At 38.4% G+C, this 18,599-nt stretch overlaps 4 protein-coding genes across 4 annotated transcripts; all 4 read right to left on the bottom strand.

Moving 5' to 3' along the window:
- Positions 1 to 9,638: 9,638 nt before the first annotated feature.
- On the bottom strand, positions 9,639 to 10,616 carry LOC126687983 (uncharacterized). Its single transcript, XM_050382537.2, has one exon. It carries the CDS (start codon positions 10,391 to 10,393, stop codon positions 9,875 to 9,877), a length of 519 nt encoding a protein of 172 aa, XP_050238494.1. The 5' UTR covers positions 10,394 to 10,616; the 3' UTR covers positions 9,639 to 9,874.
- A 1,509-nt stretch (positions 10,617 to 12,125) lies between these two features.
- On the bottom strand, positions 12,126 to 12,602 carry LOC126687874 (uncharacterized). The gene has a single exon (XM_050382428.1). The coding sequence runs from the start codon at positions 12,600 to 12,602 to the stop codon at positions 12,126 to 12,128; it is 477 nt and encodes a 158-aa protein (XP_050238385.1).
- A 619-nt stretch (positions 12,603 to 13,221) lies between these two features.
- Positions 13,222 to 13,845, bottom strand: LOC126686900 (uncharacterized protein At5g01610-like). Its single transcript, XM_050381188.1, has one exon. It carries the CDS (start codon positions 13,843 to 13,845, stop codon positions 13,330 to 13,332), a length of 516 nt encoding a protein of 171 aa, XP_050237145.1. The 3' UTR covers positions 13,222 to 13,329.
- Positions 13,846 to 14,602: 757 nt separating this feature from the next.
- Positions 14,603 to 17,139, bottom strand: LOC126686899 (exocyst complex component SEC15B). The gene has a single exon (XM_050381187.2). It carries the CDS (start codon positions 17,003 to 17,005, stop codon positions 14,603 to 14,605), a length of 2,403 nt encoding a protein of 800 aa, XP_050237144.1. The 5' UTR covers positions 17,006 to 17,139.
- Positions 17,140 to 18,599: the final 1,460 nt, after the last annotated feature.

The following is an 18,599-nucleotide window of genomic DNA, read 5'->3' as shown; positions in this document are numbered from 1 at the left end:
CCAACTTATATCGCTTCCCGTGAACATCGTCCCTTGATCTGTGGTTATGGACTCGGGCAAGCCGTGTCGGTGGACGATGTATTCTTTGAAGAACTTGATCACCGCTTCTTGTGTCGGCGACTTCAAAGGTTTAGCTTCGACCCACTTGGTGAAGTAGCAAGTGGCGATAATCACAAAAGCATGACCATCAGACGAGCCGGGGTATACTTTCCCTATCAGGTCGACCGCCCATCCTCTGAATGGCCAAGGCTTGATGATGGAGTGCAGGTCTTCGGCCGGGACGTGTTGTATTGGGCCGAATTTCTGACAGGCTTCGCAACCTTTGGCATATCTTATGCAGTCTTGTTCCATTTTCGGCCAATAAAAGCCGTATTTATGGATGAGCCACCTCATTCTGGGACCCGCCTGGTGGGCGCCTGCTATCCCTTCGTGTACCTCGGCCATAGCAAGCATCGCCTCTTTCGGACCGATGCATCTGAAGAGCAGTCCTTCAAAGCCCTTCTTATATAGTTCGCCGGCTAAGACCACGTAATTAAGGGCTAAAGTCCTCAAACTCCTATTCGTGGCGTCTGGTTTTTCGAACCACTTCAGGAGATCGTCCCTCCGATCTTGGGTGACGTCCAGTTGGTAAACCGAGAGCTGTCTTTCGTCGATCGTGATGCCCCCGGTGTGGAGATTTGGTGTTTCCCTTTCTATGGCGTCGAATTCTCGGTTTACCTTGTAACCGCTTCCGTGCTGAGCTAGGTCGTTTGCAATGCCGTTGTCGGCCCTCTCTGTGTATTCTATTCTCGTGTCTTGGAATCCTTCGATCAGGTGTTTCGCCTTGTTGCAATACCTCACCAATAGCTCGGACTCGCATTTAAATTCTCCTGTCACTTGTTTAGTGACTAGCAAAGAATCTCCTTTTACACTGATCGCCCGTGCCCCTAGCTCGGCCAAAATCTCAAAACCGAATATGAGGGCCTCATATTCTGCTTGATTGTTGGTGCATTCGAACTGGAGTCTGAATGATAGCTGGTAGGATGCCCCCAAGGGTGTGACGATGTGTACTCCCGCGCCTGCCCCCTGGCTTGTTCTGGATCCGTCGAACCACATCTTCCACACGTCGATGTCGAAGAACGCGACGTCCACTTGATTAGGTGTCTCTTCCTTGAGGGTAATACCAGGGTGATCGGCCAAAAAGTCTGCCAACACTTGTCCTTTTACAGCCCTTTGAGGAACGTACACCAATGTGAATTCGGACATTGCAATCGCCCATTTTCCAATCCGATTCCTCAGGTATGGTTTTGATAAGATATACTTAATGATATCGGTCTGGGATAATACATACACTACGACCGGCAACATATAGTATCGCAGCTTGCAGCATGTGAAGTACAGGCATAGACACATTTTTTCTATGTCGGTATAGCGAATTTCTGTGTCCGTCAATCCTCGGCTTAAGTAGTAGACTGCTCTCTCGACCCCATCGTCCTCTTGGGCGAGCATACATCCTAGGGACTCGTGTGCAGCCGATAGGTATAGCAACAACGGCTTGTTCGGCTTCGGAGGAGTCATAACCGGAGGTTTCGCCAGGTAACCTTTCAAGTCGTCGAAAACCCGCTGTTGCTCGTCCGTCCATATCCACTCGTCGGTCTCTTTTCCCCTTAGCAAAACACTCCAGCTGCGAAGTCGGCCCGCTGTGTTTGCTATGAATCTTCTTAGGAAATTGATTTGACCGATGAGCCTCTGGAGCTGCTTCTTGGTTTTGGGTGGTTCGGCATTGATAATCGCCTTGGCTTTGTTCTTATCTATTTCTACTCCCCGCTGGTGAACCAAGAAACCCAAGAAGTTTCCAGCCGATACGCCAAATGCGCATTTCAGAGGATTCATTTTTAACCCGTTACGTCGTATACGCTCGAAACCTTTCCGGAGATCGGCCAAATGAACTTCGCCGGTGTTTGATTTGATTACGACGTCGTCGATGTAGACCTCGAGGCATTCAAGGCCTCTGAACATCCTGTTCATCGCCCTCTGATATGTTGCCCCTGCGTTTTTCAAGCCAAAGGGCATCACGACCCATTCGTACGCTCCGATCGGCCCGGGGCATCTAAAAGCCGTTTTGGAGATGTCCTCCTTGCTGATTGGAACTTGGTTGTACCCAGAGTGAGCATCGAGGAAACTGAGTATCGTGTGTCCAGCTGCCCTGTCAATCAGCATATCGGCCACGGGCATTGGGTATTCGTCCTTGGGCGTGGCCAAGTTTAGGTTCCGAAAATCAACGCATACTCGTAGCTTCCCGTTTTTCTTCATTACTGGTACGATGTTAGAGAGCCATTCGGTGTATTGGGCTTCCCGAATAAACTTGGCATCTTCCAGCCGCTTAATCTCATCTTGTATAAGAGTATCCACTTCCCTGGACATTCGCCGGGGAGGTTGCCGAAATGGCCGAAATCCACTCTTTAATGGAAGCTTATGTTCGGCGATATCAGGATCAAGGCCCGGCATTTCCTCGTACGACCAGGCGAAACAGTCACGGAACTCAATGAGAAGGGCGATCAGTTGCTCTCTGAATCCTTCGTCCAGTCCTGCGTTGATGTATATGGGTTTAGGCGATTCACCTGTCCCCAGATTGATTTCGAGGAGCTCGTCCTGTACTTGGGCGGGATCATCTTCTAACTTCCCGGTTGCCAATCGTATGTCCCCAATCCGCAGCGATCATGTTGGGTCTTGCTCCTGGTCCTCATAGATGCATTCGGCCGAATCAATATCGTACAGCGAGGTTAACTGTCTAATTTTCTCCCTCAATTCTTTATGTCGTGCTATCATTTTGAATCTTTGAGGATGGTGGATCGGCCTTTGCCCCCGAGGGTCACTGATACCGGCCGATCCGAGTTAACAAGCAAGCGAGGAACGCTCGTTTCTCCCTTCGAACTAAGGGATTGTATGTTGCGCACCTCTTCATCGTACAAACGTGCTTCGAGTACGTTATGGTCCTCGCCGAAGGGGTTGGGGTCACCCTGCACGACTTCGGCCTCGCCGCCATCTCGCCATATGAAGAGCATCTGATGCATAGTTGAGGGTATGCACATGTTGGAGTGTATCCAATCGCGGCCGAGCAAAATGTTGTAGTTGCTCCGGGCGTTGACCACAAAAAACCCTTCTTCGGTTTCTACTCGCCCTACCTTAATTCTGAGGGTAATGTACCCCTCGGCCGGCGTCTCGCCCCCTGCGAAGTCAGTCATGTAAACGTCGGTCGGGTCAAGCTGATCCCGCGTTATGCCCAATTTTTTGAGCATTTTCGCCGGTAGTATGTTGACGCCAGCCCCGTTGTCGATGAGGACTCTGTTAATCGACACCCCGTTTAGATCGGCCTTGATGTATAGCGGCCGAATATGCCTGGTCATCCTTGTTGGGGGTTTACTGAGGGATACTACCGCGGTATCATCGGCGCTATCTCCTTCTGGTACGATTACATCGCCTTCCAACGTTGCCTTTTGCCCTGGTTTACTTCTGTATGAGTTGGGAAGCGTAACCACTTTCACTCCATATTCATCCCTTACCACCGGGACCCAGGCTTTCAACATGCCTTTCTTGTGCGAAACGACGACCTCGCGGTCTTTGGGCAATCTTGCTTTAAGCTGGCCATCGTGGTGCGATACCAGCACGTCCTTGTAGGACGATCGGCCACTGGAATCTTCATCACCCTTGTGAACTACCGCCGCAGCAGACACATCGGCCGCTTGTCTTTCAATCTTCGGCATCCATACCTTCCTTACCTTGGCATTTCGCCTATCAGGTGATTTGGTGTCCGCGTCGGCCTGGCTTCTTGCCCCCAGTCTCTCGGTTATTGGCCTACTCCCGTGCTGCTCCCTGGGAGCCGAATCTGCCCCGTGATTCGCCCGCGACTCTTGTCGCAGCCTTTGCATTCGCCTCTTCTGGGTTTTCGTCATACGAGGGGTCTCCTCCGTTGGCCGAAATGTCCTCTTGAATACATTAGTGGCAGGCCTCCGTTGTGGCTCATGCCTCTGCCACTGTTCTGTGGGCGATTTTGGTTTAAAGGTCTTGGGATGCTTCCTCGTGTTATCGCTTCCCTTGACTTTAAAACACGTACTGCATGATGGGCACGTCATGTCCGCAGTAGGCGAGTTATATCGCTTCCTCTTCTGTTGTTGAGGTTGCCTTTTTTTCTCCTCGCCACTTAGAACCATCGGTCTCTACTCTCGGCTTGGGTCTTCTTGGATTCCACTTGCTCCGTATCTGCCCTTGCTCCAGGTAGCTATCAAAGTGAGGCCGAACTGTGTTAATAGACACGTATTTGGCATCGGCCTCTTTCTTTGTTGGGAACAAAAGTTTCCCTTCGTTAATCGCCTTCTGAACCACGTTTCTGAAGTTTACACAGTTGTTCGTACTGTGCCTCCAGGAATTATGGTACTTGCAATAATCCTTACCGACTAGCTCTTCCGACGGTGGAATCGTATGTCCTTCGCTTAGGGCAATCTGCCCATCCTTCAACAGGGCATCGAATATGTCGTCGGCCTTAGTCAAGTCGAATGAATACTCTTTTTGTACCACCGCGGTCTTATTCCTTTTAACAAAGCCAGGCTTTCGCAAGGCCGAACATTCCAGGGGTTTCGTTCCCAAAAATTCGGCCATGTTGACTTCATCCTCGGAACCACTATCCTCGCTATCGGACACCAAGGCCACGTCAAGCTGGTCTTTGTAATAGGTCCCTTTAGATGCGCCTCTCCTCTGTTCTTTTTCCTGGAGGAGTCTTTCGTAGCTCGTCACCCTGTTCGTTAGCTCGAACAAGTCACGAAACCTGTGGCCCTCGAAGTGTTCCCTCATGGCGAAACTCATCCCTCTTACCACCATAGGTACGCAGTCGGCCTCTGACATTTTGGTGGAGCACCTAGTCCTGAGATTTCTAAATCGGCCGATATACTTTTCTGCCGACTCACTCGGTAGCTGGGAGATTCGGGCGAGGTCAGCTAGGGTGACATCAGGTGGTGCTCTGTAAAACTCTTCATGGAAGAGGATCTCGAGATCCTTCCATGTGTCCACCGAATTGGGCGACAATCTAGAGTACCATGTGAACGCCATTTTCGTCAAAGAGCTGGCGAAAAGCCGGAGCTTCCAGAAATCGTGAGCGGCTGCTTCGCCGCACTGGGCTGAAAATCGGGCGACATGTTCAACCGTCGATTGGCCCTTCTCCTCGCCTGAAAACAAGCTGAACTCTGGCACTTTATACCCCCTTGGGAAAGGATATAACTTGTCGATCCAGTCTGGATACGGTTTCATGTACGATGGGCGAGGCATAGGTCGAAGGTCCACCCCGAGCCTTTCTAGCATGTCCACGAGTTGCCCTTGATTGTATATACTTGGATCGCCCCCCTCGGAGTACGATCGTTCGCCCGTGTTGGGCTCCTGGGTGTTGGCTCCAGTAGCTTCCCCTTGTGGTCTAGCCTCGCCTTGTGGGTTGGACGAGCTTGCTCCCGGATGATCGGCCCTTCCTGAGAACTCGGCCTCGTTCCTTGTTAAGAGCTTAACGGAACCATATGTATACCCCATCTTGTTGGGTTGTTGTTCGGCCGAACCACCTGGTTGACCAAAACGGCTCGGTGTTTGGTTCTGTTCGGCCCTTCTGTACCCTTGATCGGCCGCGGATTGCCCAGAGAATAATCGCCCTAGGTTCTCCATTGCCTTGTTGAGGCCATCTAAGTTCCCTTGGATCTGCCTCTGGACCGACGTTTGGTCGGCCATGATGTTCCTCATTACTTCGGACATCTGATGCATAGCACCGTCGAACATTTGCTTGTTCTCTTGCGCTATTTCGCCCCTCATGGCCGAGAAGTCGGCCTGTGATAAAGAAGGGCGAGAGGGAGGAAGCTGGCGTGAGTAGTCTATCATGTCATCGGTCGCGTCGTCGACCTTGTCCTTAGGTAGGCTCCCCTCGGCGTCCGTTGTATTCGGCGCCTTGCTTGATTGGTTCACCTGTTTGTCCTTGGCCATGGTTTCTGCTCTATCCGAATCTGATTCGTCTACTGTGTCACCTTCCTTCCGTTGTTGTCGGCGTATAGACCGAGCGTGCCTGGAATCGTCTTTAAAGTCCGTTTTTGTGCTAACCATAAACTGCTCCCCAGTGGAGTCGCCAAAAGATGTTCGCCTGGAAATATTCCGGACTCGAATCTTTGAATTTATAATCGGGATCGGTTTGAGGTTTGATACTTTAACGAACCTATGCAGATATTCACAGGGCTTGTTTGGTTAAAGACACTTAACCACGTGATCTAAAAGATAATAATCTGGGAGTCACGGACTCAGGCGAGATTAATACCGAAAACTACTCCTAAATTAAAACAATCCGGAGATTGCGGGATAAAAAGCACTGGGCTTGGTTTTTGATTGATTGATTTGTTGATACAAAAATAATAAAGCTCTGAGCTATTTATAGCTCCTTATAACTAAGACTCCTAACTTAACTAGGACTAAGACTCTGAAAGTAAATTACTCCTATTGAGCTACAAACTCCTAATAAAATAGAAAAAAGCAATAATAAACAAGCTTTCCGTTGGGCCTTAATCCCTGATAAGCCCACATGAAGTTCGATCCGGTAATTATTTGGGCCGGTGTAAACATCTAGTAATTGGGAAGATTTTGGATTAAATTAAAATAAAATATTACTCCTCCATTCTAATATAACTGTACATTTTTTAAATTTTTGTTGTCTCAAATTTTTGTCTAGGTAAAATAACAATTTTCAAGATCAATTTTTTTTATATTATTTATATTTAAAATCCATTAATTATTTATTGTTATCTATAAATAAATAATATTTTTATAATTATAACAGCGTTAATTGTATTAGCTGGTTGGTTAAAATGTTAATTTATTATGAATAAAAATATTAAATACGATTTTAATTATTTTTTATGAATAATCTAATTGGGAAAATTTTGGACTGGAGTTGTTTGGCTGCCACCTAAGATGTATGTTGCTGACACATTTGACAGGAGACGGCACCATTTTTGCAGAGAAGTCTTAGGAATACGACGGCGTTTCGTATTAAGGATTGCATGTCTGTCAATGACGTGGTGGATAGGAACGCAACACGTTGCGAACAGACGAGTAACTTTGTGGCAGAAGAGTGGGTAGCTAGAACTAGAAGTAGGATTTTGATTAAGGTTATTATCGAGGACCAACTCATGTCACCGGCGCATATGTGGGTTAAATATTTTTTAAATGGTTATTGAATTATAAAATAATATAAACTAATTATTAAATTAGTTTTTTTACAAAACGATTTTCAAATTATAAAAATTATAAAATGGTAATCAAACAATTATTTTTTATAAAAGGATTATCATTTTAATGATGTGGAAAAAAAAAGATGCATAGTATGGTAATTGTTTTGTAAAAAAAATAATAGTTCGATAGTTATTTTGTAACCTTTAATACTTCGGTAATAATTTTATAAAAAAATTACAATTTAATAACCAATTTATAATTTTTTATAGTTCCAACCGTTTTATAAAAATATCATAGTTTAGTGACCTTAAAAATATTTAGCTCTAATGATGTACTATATTTCTTTTAGGCCAAATTATTTTGGCTTAATTACTTAAAAACCACCCACCTTGAACTTTTTTTTCGTTTATAACATGACCTAGAAAAAAGTTCATTTATACCCTAACGTATGTGTTTATGTTTCACCTCTACCCCGGGACACTAAATTAACTTCTTTTTATTTAAAAAAAATTTAAAATAGTCCTTCATTTAGAGAAAAATTCATTTCTAATTAATCTCTAATTAGCTTAGGTTAAAAATGAAGAACTATTTTAAACTTTTTTTTAATGAAAAGAGGTTAATTTAGTGCATCGGGGTAGAGGTGAAACATAAATACATACGTCAGGGTATAAATGAACTTTTTCCTAGGTCAGGGTATAAACGAAAAAAAAATTCAAGGTGAGTGGTTTTTAAGTAATTAAGCCAATTATGTTTGTGAAGACAAAATGTATATTTAAATATGTGTTATGGTATCTTTTAGGGGTAATGTTAAATAAATTCATAAACTATGCATGTTTTTTTTGAGAAATTCTTAGATAAACTCAGTGCACCGGGTCATCCGTGGATTAATTATATTATATTATAACACGTCATTAAAATAGTGGCACTATCGTAATATTAGTATTCAAATGTATAAAAAAATAATAAACAAAATTACGATAATGCCACTATTTTAATGACGTGTCGTAATATGATAGGTTAGTCCACGAATGACGTGATATACTGAGTTTACCTAAGAATTTGTCGTTTTCTCAATTTAATCATGAATTTTAAAACGTCTCAATTGTATGCATGAACTTTCATTTTTTCTCAATTTGATGCATATGATGACATGACACTCATTTATTGGTGTAATTTTGTTAAGGTGGACATCATTTTTGGCAGCCACATTATCATATTATGATCCCATTTATCGAATTGAGAAAAAAAATGAAAGTTCATGCATACAATTGAGACGTTTTAAAGTTCGTGATTAAATTAAAAAAACATGTATAGTTTATGCATTTTTATAACATTACCCTTAAAACTAGATTTTTAATTTTTATTTATTAAGACTGAGTTTTTAGATTTTTTATTTAATAACTTGTTAGTATAGATTTTTCGATGAAAATGAAACGTTCGTATTCTTCACGTCGTTAATATGATCAAAAAAAAATTATGCACTTTATTTCTTTCAATTTTTTCAATCTGATTTGACACATTAAATTTTTTTTATAGCGGAATTTCATGTCTATAAATCTAAAGTGTAAGGATTCAGTATACACAAATTATAACTTATAGCACTAATTTTAAAAAAATTGATAGCATAAAGACCCAGATACACGTTTTATCATTTTTGAAATCTATTTAGCTAATTTTTAAAATTCAAAAACTTTGTTGTAATTGTGTCCAAGTTTTTGCATGATTCACTTTTTAAATTAAAATATTTATATATTTTATTAATTGCGATCAAACAATAAATATGATCATATAATAACAAATATATATATTAAAATATAAAATATCTCTTAAATATGTATATTGATAAAATATATTAAAATATAAATATTTTATAAGTTTGGTTGCAATTGATAAATTGCAAACATTTAAAACGCTACATAGATTTTGTAATTTTGATTGCAATTGATAAAAAACTTTTGCGATCAAATTTATAAAATGTGGTATGAATTCTATGCATTTGAAAAATTCGCAAACAAACTTCTGGAATGGGTTCAAGGCTATGTAGAAGAATTTCAGTGAACATGCAAAAGATCTCGTTCTCATACACAAAATAACACTTACGAGATCAATTTAGCATATAATCGGAAATGGATATCAAAAACAGAAATACGTTAAGCGTAATGTGGATGCTGAAATTGAGTGGCCATTAAAGACTGGAATGGCGAACTTAAGGCTGCAGGTGATGGACTTACTATAGCCATTTTGATATCCTTCAATATTTGACCGGTTGATTCATGAGCTCTTTGATTAATGAAATTCTTTTTTTTTTCAAAAAAATTAACTTTTAAATGAGTCATTCAATTATATATAGTCAATCAAAAATTTACTTTTTTAAAACCGAAATATTATGACTATCATTATAGAGAAGAAAGTAAAAATAAAACGATGATAGTTTTAGATAACAAAATTTTCACTAATGTTACAATTGTTTCTTTTAGCAGTAAATAAATAATGGAAATTTAAGGCAAACATGTTAGCGATTTGAGCTTAACTATCCTTATAATCGATGAGTGATTATTTTACGCAACAGTTTTACCACGTCATTTTTATAACAGGTCAAAAAGCGTATGCCTCGTTAAAAACGAAATAAACTAAACTAAAACTCAAATCAAGAAGAAGAAATAAGCCTATCAATCTCAATCTCTCTTGAATTCAGATCACGGCAATTAAACCCACATCCACAAGCAGGACACTCCACAAAATTCCCAATAGAAAAATCAGCAGATGCGATCCCAACTGAGAAATGAACCTCGTCACCGACGCGACTAACTTCAACAATATTAAGCCAAACAAACAAAACCTTCACCTGAATACCGCTCAAGCCCGACAGCTTATTCTTCTCAATAACCCCATTTATTTTAGTGGCGTACTTGAGATCATAAGTGTCAATCTTGAAACTGCAAGTTTCATTCAGATTAATTGAGAATTTACCTGTTGAAGAGTCTAATTCGTAGCTGTTCACTCCTTTTGGGAGGAGCCCGATTGGGAAGTTGTATTCTTGAAGTGCTTCGTAGACTGTTAAATTGCTGTTGTCTGCGGCGGCGGAGGTGGCGGAGGAGATGAGGAAGAGGGTGATGGCGAAGAGGAGAGTCATGGTGTTGAGTGAAATGGGTTTGGTTTGGTGCATATGCGTATGCTTATTATTGGCAGAGTGTTTGGTTTAGGTTTGATTTGTTGGCGACAGGTTGATGCATGCCATGTGCAAGAGCTGTCATAATTGGATCATCTCCTGTTATTTCATGTTTCAGCCTTCAACTTTCGTTTTTGTTCCAATTAGCATTACCATTTTCTGAAAATAACTTTTTTTCCCCTTGCTGATGGTGGTGGAACTTGAAAACATTTAGAGATTGAGGTGAAACAAAAAAAAAACAGTATCAAATGGCTAGATAACCTAAGTGTATTTCCGATGTCAGAGTTTAAATGATTTAAGCCCATTTTAACACCTAACAACTAGCATAATTAGACTCTATCTATCGCCAAAAAATTAAATCTTATTGTAAAAAAATTTAAAATTTTACGGATATTTGCAGTTTTGAACTAATTTTTTGAACTTTTATAATAACGTGTCGATTTCATCGCTACAATTTTCAATCAATTTTTTTTTTCAATCTTTCGTCTCATTTCAACATATATTTGCATTGTTTGCTTGTTTTTAGCAATTTTAACTTAATTTTTTTTAACTTCAACCATCAAACTTTAACAAATTTAGAATTAAATTTTAATGTTTTTTTGATTTTTTTACTAGAAGTTAAATTTCAAAATTTTGAAAAATGGATTTTGCTAATTCCGGAATTAGTATATAAATTTAACTGGAATATAGAACAATTAAATTGATTAGAAAAAATGGACTAAAATTGCAATGAAATAACTATTGGGACACTGTTATAAAAATTTAGTTGAAATTGCAAACACACTCAAAAAATTAGATTTCTTTATACAATTAGGCCTTGAATAAATTGAGATGAAATGAGAAGATTTATTCAATTTAAATGTCTTGCAAAAATTCGAGCTTGAAAAGGAGTTTAAATTTCAGAATCGAATTCAAACTCGAATAACATCTAAACTATTTGAACTTGTTTTGAATAAGTTCGAGTCTAATAATCAATGAAAATGATACCAATTTGACGAATTATAAAAAGTCAGCTCATTAATATAATATATTTAAATTTAAATGTATATAAATCAATATAATAGAATATAAATTATTATCGTATGTGCAAAAAGACTTATTTATACTTGTTTAGATATGTTTTTATTTGATACTCGAATCCGATTAAATTTTCTGAATCAATCTTGAAAAACTTGCAATTAGTTCAATTTATCCAGACCTCTAATAAAGACGATAAGCGGCTAATGGCCGGGAGACGGCCCTCTTATTTTCCTCCCTACCTATGATTATATTTTTAAAGTCTTTTAGTTAATTATGCCTTGATTTTAATTTAGTGAAGCATAAAAAGCGTTAGATAATGAAAAAATAATTATACAACATAATGTTTGTATCTTGTTATTCGTCCAACAAACCATGAGGCCTTTGTCATGTTGGAATTATTTAATAATAAATAAATAATAAAAAAAATTATCTTATTTTGAAAATGATGTGGCACGACCATTACATGATATAAACTGTCATAATAGAAAAACAATTTGATGTGGAGAAAGAAGAGTCATGATTTCAATTTTGAAGCAAGTTAAACTCATCAAAATGTTTTTTTTATTTTGTCATACAAATCTAGCTAATAATACATACATCTTATAATTGTAATGTCATTAAATAATAATTCAATGTTCAATAATTATCACTAGTGCTACCATTCAATTATTTTAATGAATGATCAATGAAGATTAAGCTCAATCTTCATTTAAATCGAATCATGATCATCATCACTACACCGAAATCCACATCCACAGTTCGGAGATTCTTGAAACACACTAACACGAAACTTGTCACTATAAATGCCAACATTGATTTTCAGGTGATCATGGTGGCGCTGCACGTCAAAAACAGGAAGCCAAAAATATCTAAGATCCGTATGCTTCTTACTCCTGACCCAAAACCCCCTCAACCCATACATATAATCCTGCTTGATCACACCAGCTATAGTAGCCTTATACATGAACTCATAATCTTCCTTAACGCTGAACGTGCAAGTTTCCGGAATAAAAACCGAAAATCTGCCCGTACTGTTGTCGAAATCAGAGCCTGTTGCTCCGTTTGGAAGGAGTCCGATTGGGAAGTCGTTTTTTTGGAGAATATCGTAAGCGTCTGAGGCATTGTTGGTTATAGCGGAGATTGATTGAAGTAAGCACAGAAGGATTGTTATGCAGAGGAAGGCCATTAGGGTTTGTAATTTCATGAGAAAAGTTGTAAGTAATGGTGATGGACTTATGGTTGTTGATGTATTAATAGAAGAGGAGAGTCAAAATAATTAGGTTATTTGATTGATGAAACTATTTTGCTCAAGCAAGGTTCTTGCTAGTGTTTCTTCTCCAGAAGAAAAGATAACAGTAGATCATGCGGATGCCATGTTCTTGGTTGATTATAGGATTCTAAAAATTGAAACTTAATTCTAATTTGGTAAAAATTTATTGAAGGAATTCAAGTTCAGTTCAATAGAATAACTGAAATCAACTTGACTGAACTCGAGTCGATTATCTATATAAATATTTAAATTTAGTACTGAAAAAGGGCAATATCATAAATATGTACTAACTAATATTTTAAAATTAATTAAAGCTCAATTACACTCACAAATTTGTCAAACTAAATATCGTAGTTCAAGTTCGATCTTGACTTGATTAACATAAAATCAAATATAAAGATTTTTCTAGTCAATTCCGAGTCGTTTGCAAGTTGACTCTATTCAATTATACCAACTACTTACAAGTTAGCAACTTAAAGGAAATGGACCTTATTTGTACGAAAGGTACAACACTCTAATTGATACAACGGGAAAATGGAAATCAAAGTCATTCAAATATTGAAGAAAATAAGTAAAGAACATGATTCAAATTTCTAATAAATGTAAAGTTTTACACACTTGCTAAACTGAATTAGGTCACTGATTAGTAAGAAGAAATGCGATGATGTTTAATCAGCTTGTTGGCACAATCTAACCCACAACCACATTGAGGACGCTCCTCAAAATTGTCAACTGGAAAACTTGCAGAGGTAATTCCAACAGAAAAATAAAGCTCATCGTCCTCACGAGTGACTTCTACTATGTTAATCCACAGCAAAATAACAAAAACTTTAACACCCTTTAAATTGCTGAGCCTGCCCTTTGAAACTATACCAGAAATAGTGGATTTGTACTCAAGAGTATACGACTCTACAGGAAATTTACAAGTTCCATTCAAATAAACAGAGAACTCACCGGTTTCTCTATTTAACTCGTACCCAGTTACGCCTACTGGTAGAATACCGACCGGAAAGTTATACTCTTCAAGCATTTCATAAGCTGAAGGCTTGAGGTTGTCGTCGTAACCGAAGGCCGATAGGATTGGAGAAGTTGAAAGGAAGGTAATTGGCCACAGGAAAGCTATTAAAAGCAAAGATTTTGAAAGAGGGATCGAGCCCATGACAAATATGAGAATTTGATATGGTTTTTGTTTCGACGAAGGTGAAGGGTCTTGAACCTGAGACGGAATGAAGCATAAACTTCAATTTCCAACTGCTAAGGATAAAAAGAGTAGGGGATCAGGACAGAAGCAAGAAAACAAAAACAAATCTTGTTGGGATTGTAATGAAAAGGATATTAATGAAGAGAGAGGTTCTGATAATTGATAGACAGTCATGTAATAAGAGTAAATGAAGATCTAGAATGTTTGGAAGAGTGTAGAGCGTGTGTGCAGACGCATGCAATTGTGTAAGCGGATGGTGATGTTTAGCTCTAATATGAATGGCCTAGCTCCAACAACAGTCATTTCAAGCCTAGTAAAGACAGAATTAGAACAATCAAGGTCTCTACTTTTGGCACTTAGTGAGTTATTCACAGTTGAAACAAGATCAATCATAGATAGAGAATGGGATTAAAATCAACCATCAGCAAGCATTGCAAAAAAACAGTTGATCTGTTGAATCTCAAGAGCACTCATGAACACATGATAGATCTATTGAAGGAGATAAAAAGACACGCTAATAAAAATCAAAGAACTCGATACAACAAGCTGAAACATATGTACGAACAATAATTACAAAATATAAAGAACAAATCATATCTATCGACACAATCACAAGACAAAAATTGAAACAGTTAAAAAAGCATGAATAATAATAAAAAATCATAGCCACAACTAAGGGAAGAAGTAAGGATCATTCGTACAAATCAGTGGTGAATCAGCTGACATCCTTGAGTCTTTTAATCAATGAATCTAACGATTTCTTCTTTGGATTTTGCCTTGATCCCCTGCTCCCGAATGTTCCAAAGAGTCTCTCCGAGGGATCCCTCAATTTCTCGGATACAGTAACTACTTTCCTGTAATCCAATTTATTGTAGCTCCTCTCCCTAATTACAGGGTTTAAAAAGTTATCAGGGTGACTGCTCAAAAGCAAATTAATCAGTTGCCTTGCCTCAGCTAGTGCTGATTTCATCTGTTTGGGGTCTCCCTCAGAAGTCTGATTATCAGCAAAAGCTTCCAACATCCGGATATCTACATCAATTCCCATGATAGCATTTACAGTATATCTCTTGACAGAATCCCCACTTAATGCCCCAACAATGATCTCCGATATGTGAGCAAGAACATCTTGTAGAACCCTTCTAAGAACATTAGCTGGCAATATCTGTTGAGCAGTAGAAACTAGAGTTTCCAAATATATCATCACTTCATTCACATATTCATTTCCACTTGGAATCGACTCATCAGCCATCCAGTTCACATTCTCAATTAATGTCATGAAACCATCAACCTTCTGTTTAAGCAATCCAGATAATGTCTCTTCTGCTGAATCACGTGCTTTGTTCAGTGGAAATTGCCTCCTACCCCTCTCTGCCATCCTCAATGGTATGCCAGAAAGCTGTGCAGCATGACGGAAAAAGAAATCACAAGCACGTTCCATCACAGCCATATTTGCCGCAACCTGCATAGCTTGGGCAACCCCATGGACAGATGTATTTATAAGTTTCAATAAAGCCTCATCCAAAACCTCACCTAACAGTCGGTCCAAATATTTCTTAACAACATCAAAGAAATCAAGCTGTCCACCGTAAGACATAAAACTCACAGAATCTTCAATGAAGGACCGCACAATTCGACAACAATCAGGTACAGTCGAAGAAAACGGTGCAACAAAAGGAAATGCAGGTACAATATCCGATGTCTGTAGCTGAAAAGAAAGGACATTCATCGAATACTCATACTCTTTCTTCATCAACATCTGCTCAAACTTATCAGCAGCAAGAGCCTCAGCAATCTGCTTACGACAATCAGACAACAACAGCTCGTGATACTTATCCCTGTGCTTACTCAAAACATCTAATAAAGCATCAACAGGATACCCATATCTCCGCAGAGTCACTCCTAACAAACTCACATAATCCTTTATAAGCAAAAGATGATTAGCAGTTTGCATTCTCGAAAACTGATCTTCTAAAACAGAACACATTTTACTAACAGCAGTTTCCCACATATTCTCAACATCCATCCTTGAAATCAAACCCCCTCCTGTCCTCAAAATTCGATCTTCAACAATAAAAAAACCAGCAATTTGCGCAAAGAATGTTTGATGCGACTCAAGAAATGGAGTCATTGACGACACCTGAAAATCAGAAGTCAATTGAAGCTTCCTATTCTCAAAATAATACTTCTTAAACCCGTCTTCAAGCCCTAAAGTATGGTGTATATGAAAAGCCCTATACAAAGGAGTCAAATCAAACCCTAATGATCCATTACTAAGACTGCTATTACCATCATCATTAACAAACCCATCCTCATCATCCTCATCTTGCAAAGCATAAACACAGTCTCGTAAACTAAGGCGACTCTGCTCTTCAGCTTGTCTCTGCTTAATTCTCAAATCCTCTTCTCGTTGCCTCGCAGCAGACGCCTGACCAATAGCTAATTGACCTAAATTACGACTCACGACACGGATCTCAACAAGCCAATCACCAAATTCCTTATTCACCTTCCTCTCTATATGTGATCTAACCTCAGGAATCTTTTTCTCCAACATTCTAAACAAACTAGACGACGGCGTTTTATCCAAATACTCAGATTCTAAAGTGTCTACACATTTTAAAGCCATGTAAAAATTACCGTTGGATAAATGATAATTGCAACGTGAACAAAGCTCCATTAGTTTAATGCAAGAAATAACTGCAGCTAAAGCTAAATTTACATTACGAGAGACAGTTTGTGCCTCGATGTACGAGTCTAGAGCGGTTAATAAAGGCTCACCAACGGACTGGAGTTTGGAGTTTGAATCGGAGAGTGCGGATTTGAGTGAATCGACGTCGGAGAGTAAAGATCGGAGGTCATCAACGGCTAGGATGAAGTCCTGGTAGTGTGCTTTACAAACTTCTTCAATTTCCGATTCTTTTGAGCGAGCGAAGTGACGGAGGTTGTGGAGTAAGGTTTCTGGTTTGCCGGAAGCGAAGGATTTGCGGATGAATGGACCGAGGTCTTCGCCGTTGCAGATGGCGGCGGAGAGGAGGAACTGGTCTTGTTTCTCGGCGGAATTGTTGTCGATGTCTCCGTTCCCTGCCGGAGATACTTTCCGGCGGACTTTTGAGGTGTACATGACGGAACGGTGGACGTCTTTTGGAGTGGGGATGGATTGTTGAGCAGTTATTTGGACAAGAGAGGAGAAAGAAGATGAAATGTATTTGAAGGTTTATTTGACTAATTTTGACAACTAATTAAATCTTCAAAGGGGTAGATTAGTCATTTTAACACTTTAATATGGAAGGCACTAATTCTGTGACCACTGACCACGGCGGTGGCGGTCAGGTTGGGAAATGTCTCTATAATCCTCATGTTTATCATCCTGGTGGGATTTTATGAGTTTTTATTTTTAATTTAGATGAAAATGTGAAACTACCATTCAATAAAACTTATTCCAAGTTCGAAAAAGTTTAATATTCATTTTCACAGGATTTTTTAAAACAAAGCTTTACTTTTTTTTATACACAAATCCAATTATTTTAGATAATTTTCATGAGTTAAAATATATTTTAACCATTCATATTTTCAAATTTATATTCCAATCTTCCATAAAATTTTCAAAATATACCAACGGTTCTTTTTGTTCAAATTTATCTCATATTAGTCATTTTTTTAACACAATTATATTTTATTGATGTGATTCATCAAACAAGTTAGTAATTTATTAATTTTAATAGCACAGACTTTCAAGACAGATGTAATTTCGACAAGATTTATCGATGTTAGAAAATAATTGATGTAGAGATAATTGAGTTAGACATCTGAAATACATAGACAAAAGCATTTTTAAAACTTTAAGGAATATAAAAGGGAGATAATAAAATTAGGAAATCGTTGGTGAACATTATTCATTTTTAATTGGATTAATTTAGTTATTCTAAATATAAAATATAAGCATTTAATAATCAAAGTCAGTCTTTTACATAAAATACTAATAATAATGCAGCTTTGTTCATATTGCCGTTCGACCAACTAAGAGGTGCAAATGATTTGGCCCACAAATGAAATAGCACTACTGGCCATAATATAATAAAGGCAAAAATACTGAAAACTCCCCCATCTTTATTTTTTTTTTCAATTCCACCACCATATAGGAGAATTCTCAATTGCACCCTATTTAGAGTTTTTAGTTTTCATATGTACCCCAAAATAAAAAAAATTGATAATTTAATTAATTTAATGATAAAATTATTAAAACCAACTAAATAGAGGGATTGTATTATTATTTTTTCCATTTGAAAAAAACAAATAAATTAGTATATGAAGGATTAATTTAAACTTTTTTCTAAATAAAAAGAGGTCATTTTAGTCAATTGGGGTATAGACGAAAACTGAAAACCCAAAATAGGGTGTAATTGAAAATTTTCCTACGTGGTGGTGCAATTGAAACAAAGTTAAAGGTGGGTTTTTTTTAAGTATTTTTGCCTATAATAAATGTTTTTTAGAACTTTTTGTAAAAGTACTTATTTACAGTTCAAAGTTTGTAGAAATCTGCTTTTATTTTTTGCTCTAATAAAAAATACACTTTTTAATAGATAATTAGTAAATAAATTAGTAGATGGGTATTTTTATGAAAAAATAAAAAAAAATAGTTTTACAATAGCAAAGAGTTAGAACGTATTTTTATAAAATTTCAAAAAAAATACGGGGCGAAATTCCTCTTTTTTTAG

This window comes from Mercurialis annua, linkage group LG6, assembly GCF_937616625.2.
Source record: "Mercurialis annua linkage group LG6, ddMerAnnu1.2, whole genome shotgun sequence".
In the NCBI taxonomy this organism is placed as follows: Eukaryota; Viridiplantae; Streptophyta; class Magnoliopsida; order Malpighiales; family Euphorbiaceae; genus Mercurialis; species Mercurialis annua.
The sequence above is the reverse complement of the archived record's forward strand: the minus strand, read 5'-3'. Positions and strand labels throughout refer to the sequence as shown.

What these genes read in the sequence shown, in the direction of transcription:
- LOC126687983 (XM_050382537.2), bottom strand. Translation starts at nt 10,393, where the DNA reads ATGCACCAAACCAAACCCATTTCACTCAACACCATGACTCTCCTCTTC.
- LOC126687874 (XM_050382428.1), bottom strand. Translation starts at nt 12,602, where the DNA reads ATGGCCTTCCTCTGCATAACAATCCTTCTGTGCTTACTTCAATCAATC.
- LOC126686900 (XM_050381188.1), bottom strand. Translation starts at nt 13,845, where the DNA reads ATGGGCTCGATCCCTCTTTCAAAATCTTTGCTTTTAATAGCTTTCCTG.
- LOC126686899 (XM_050381187.2), bottom strand. Translation starts at nt 17,005, where the DNA reads ATGTACACCTCAAAAGTCCGCCGGAAAGTATCTCCGGCAGGGAACGGA.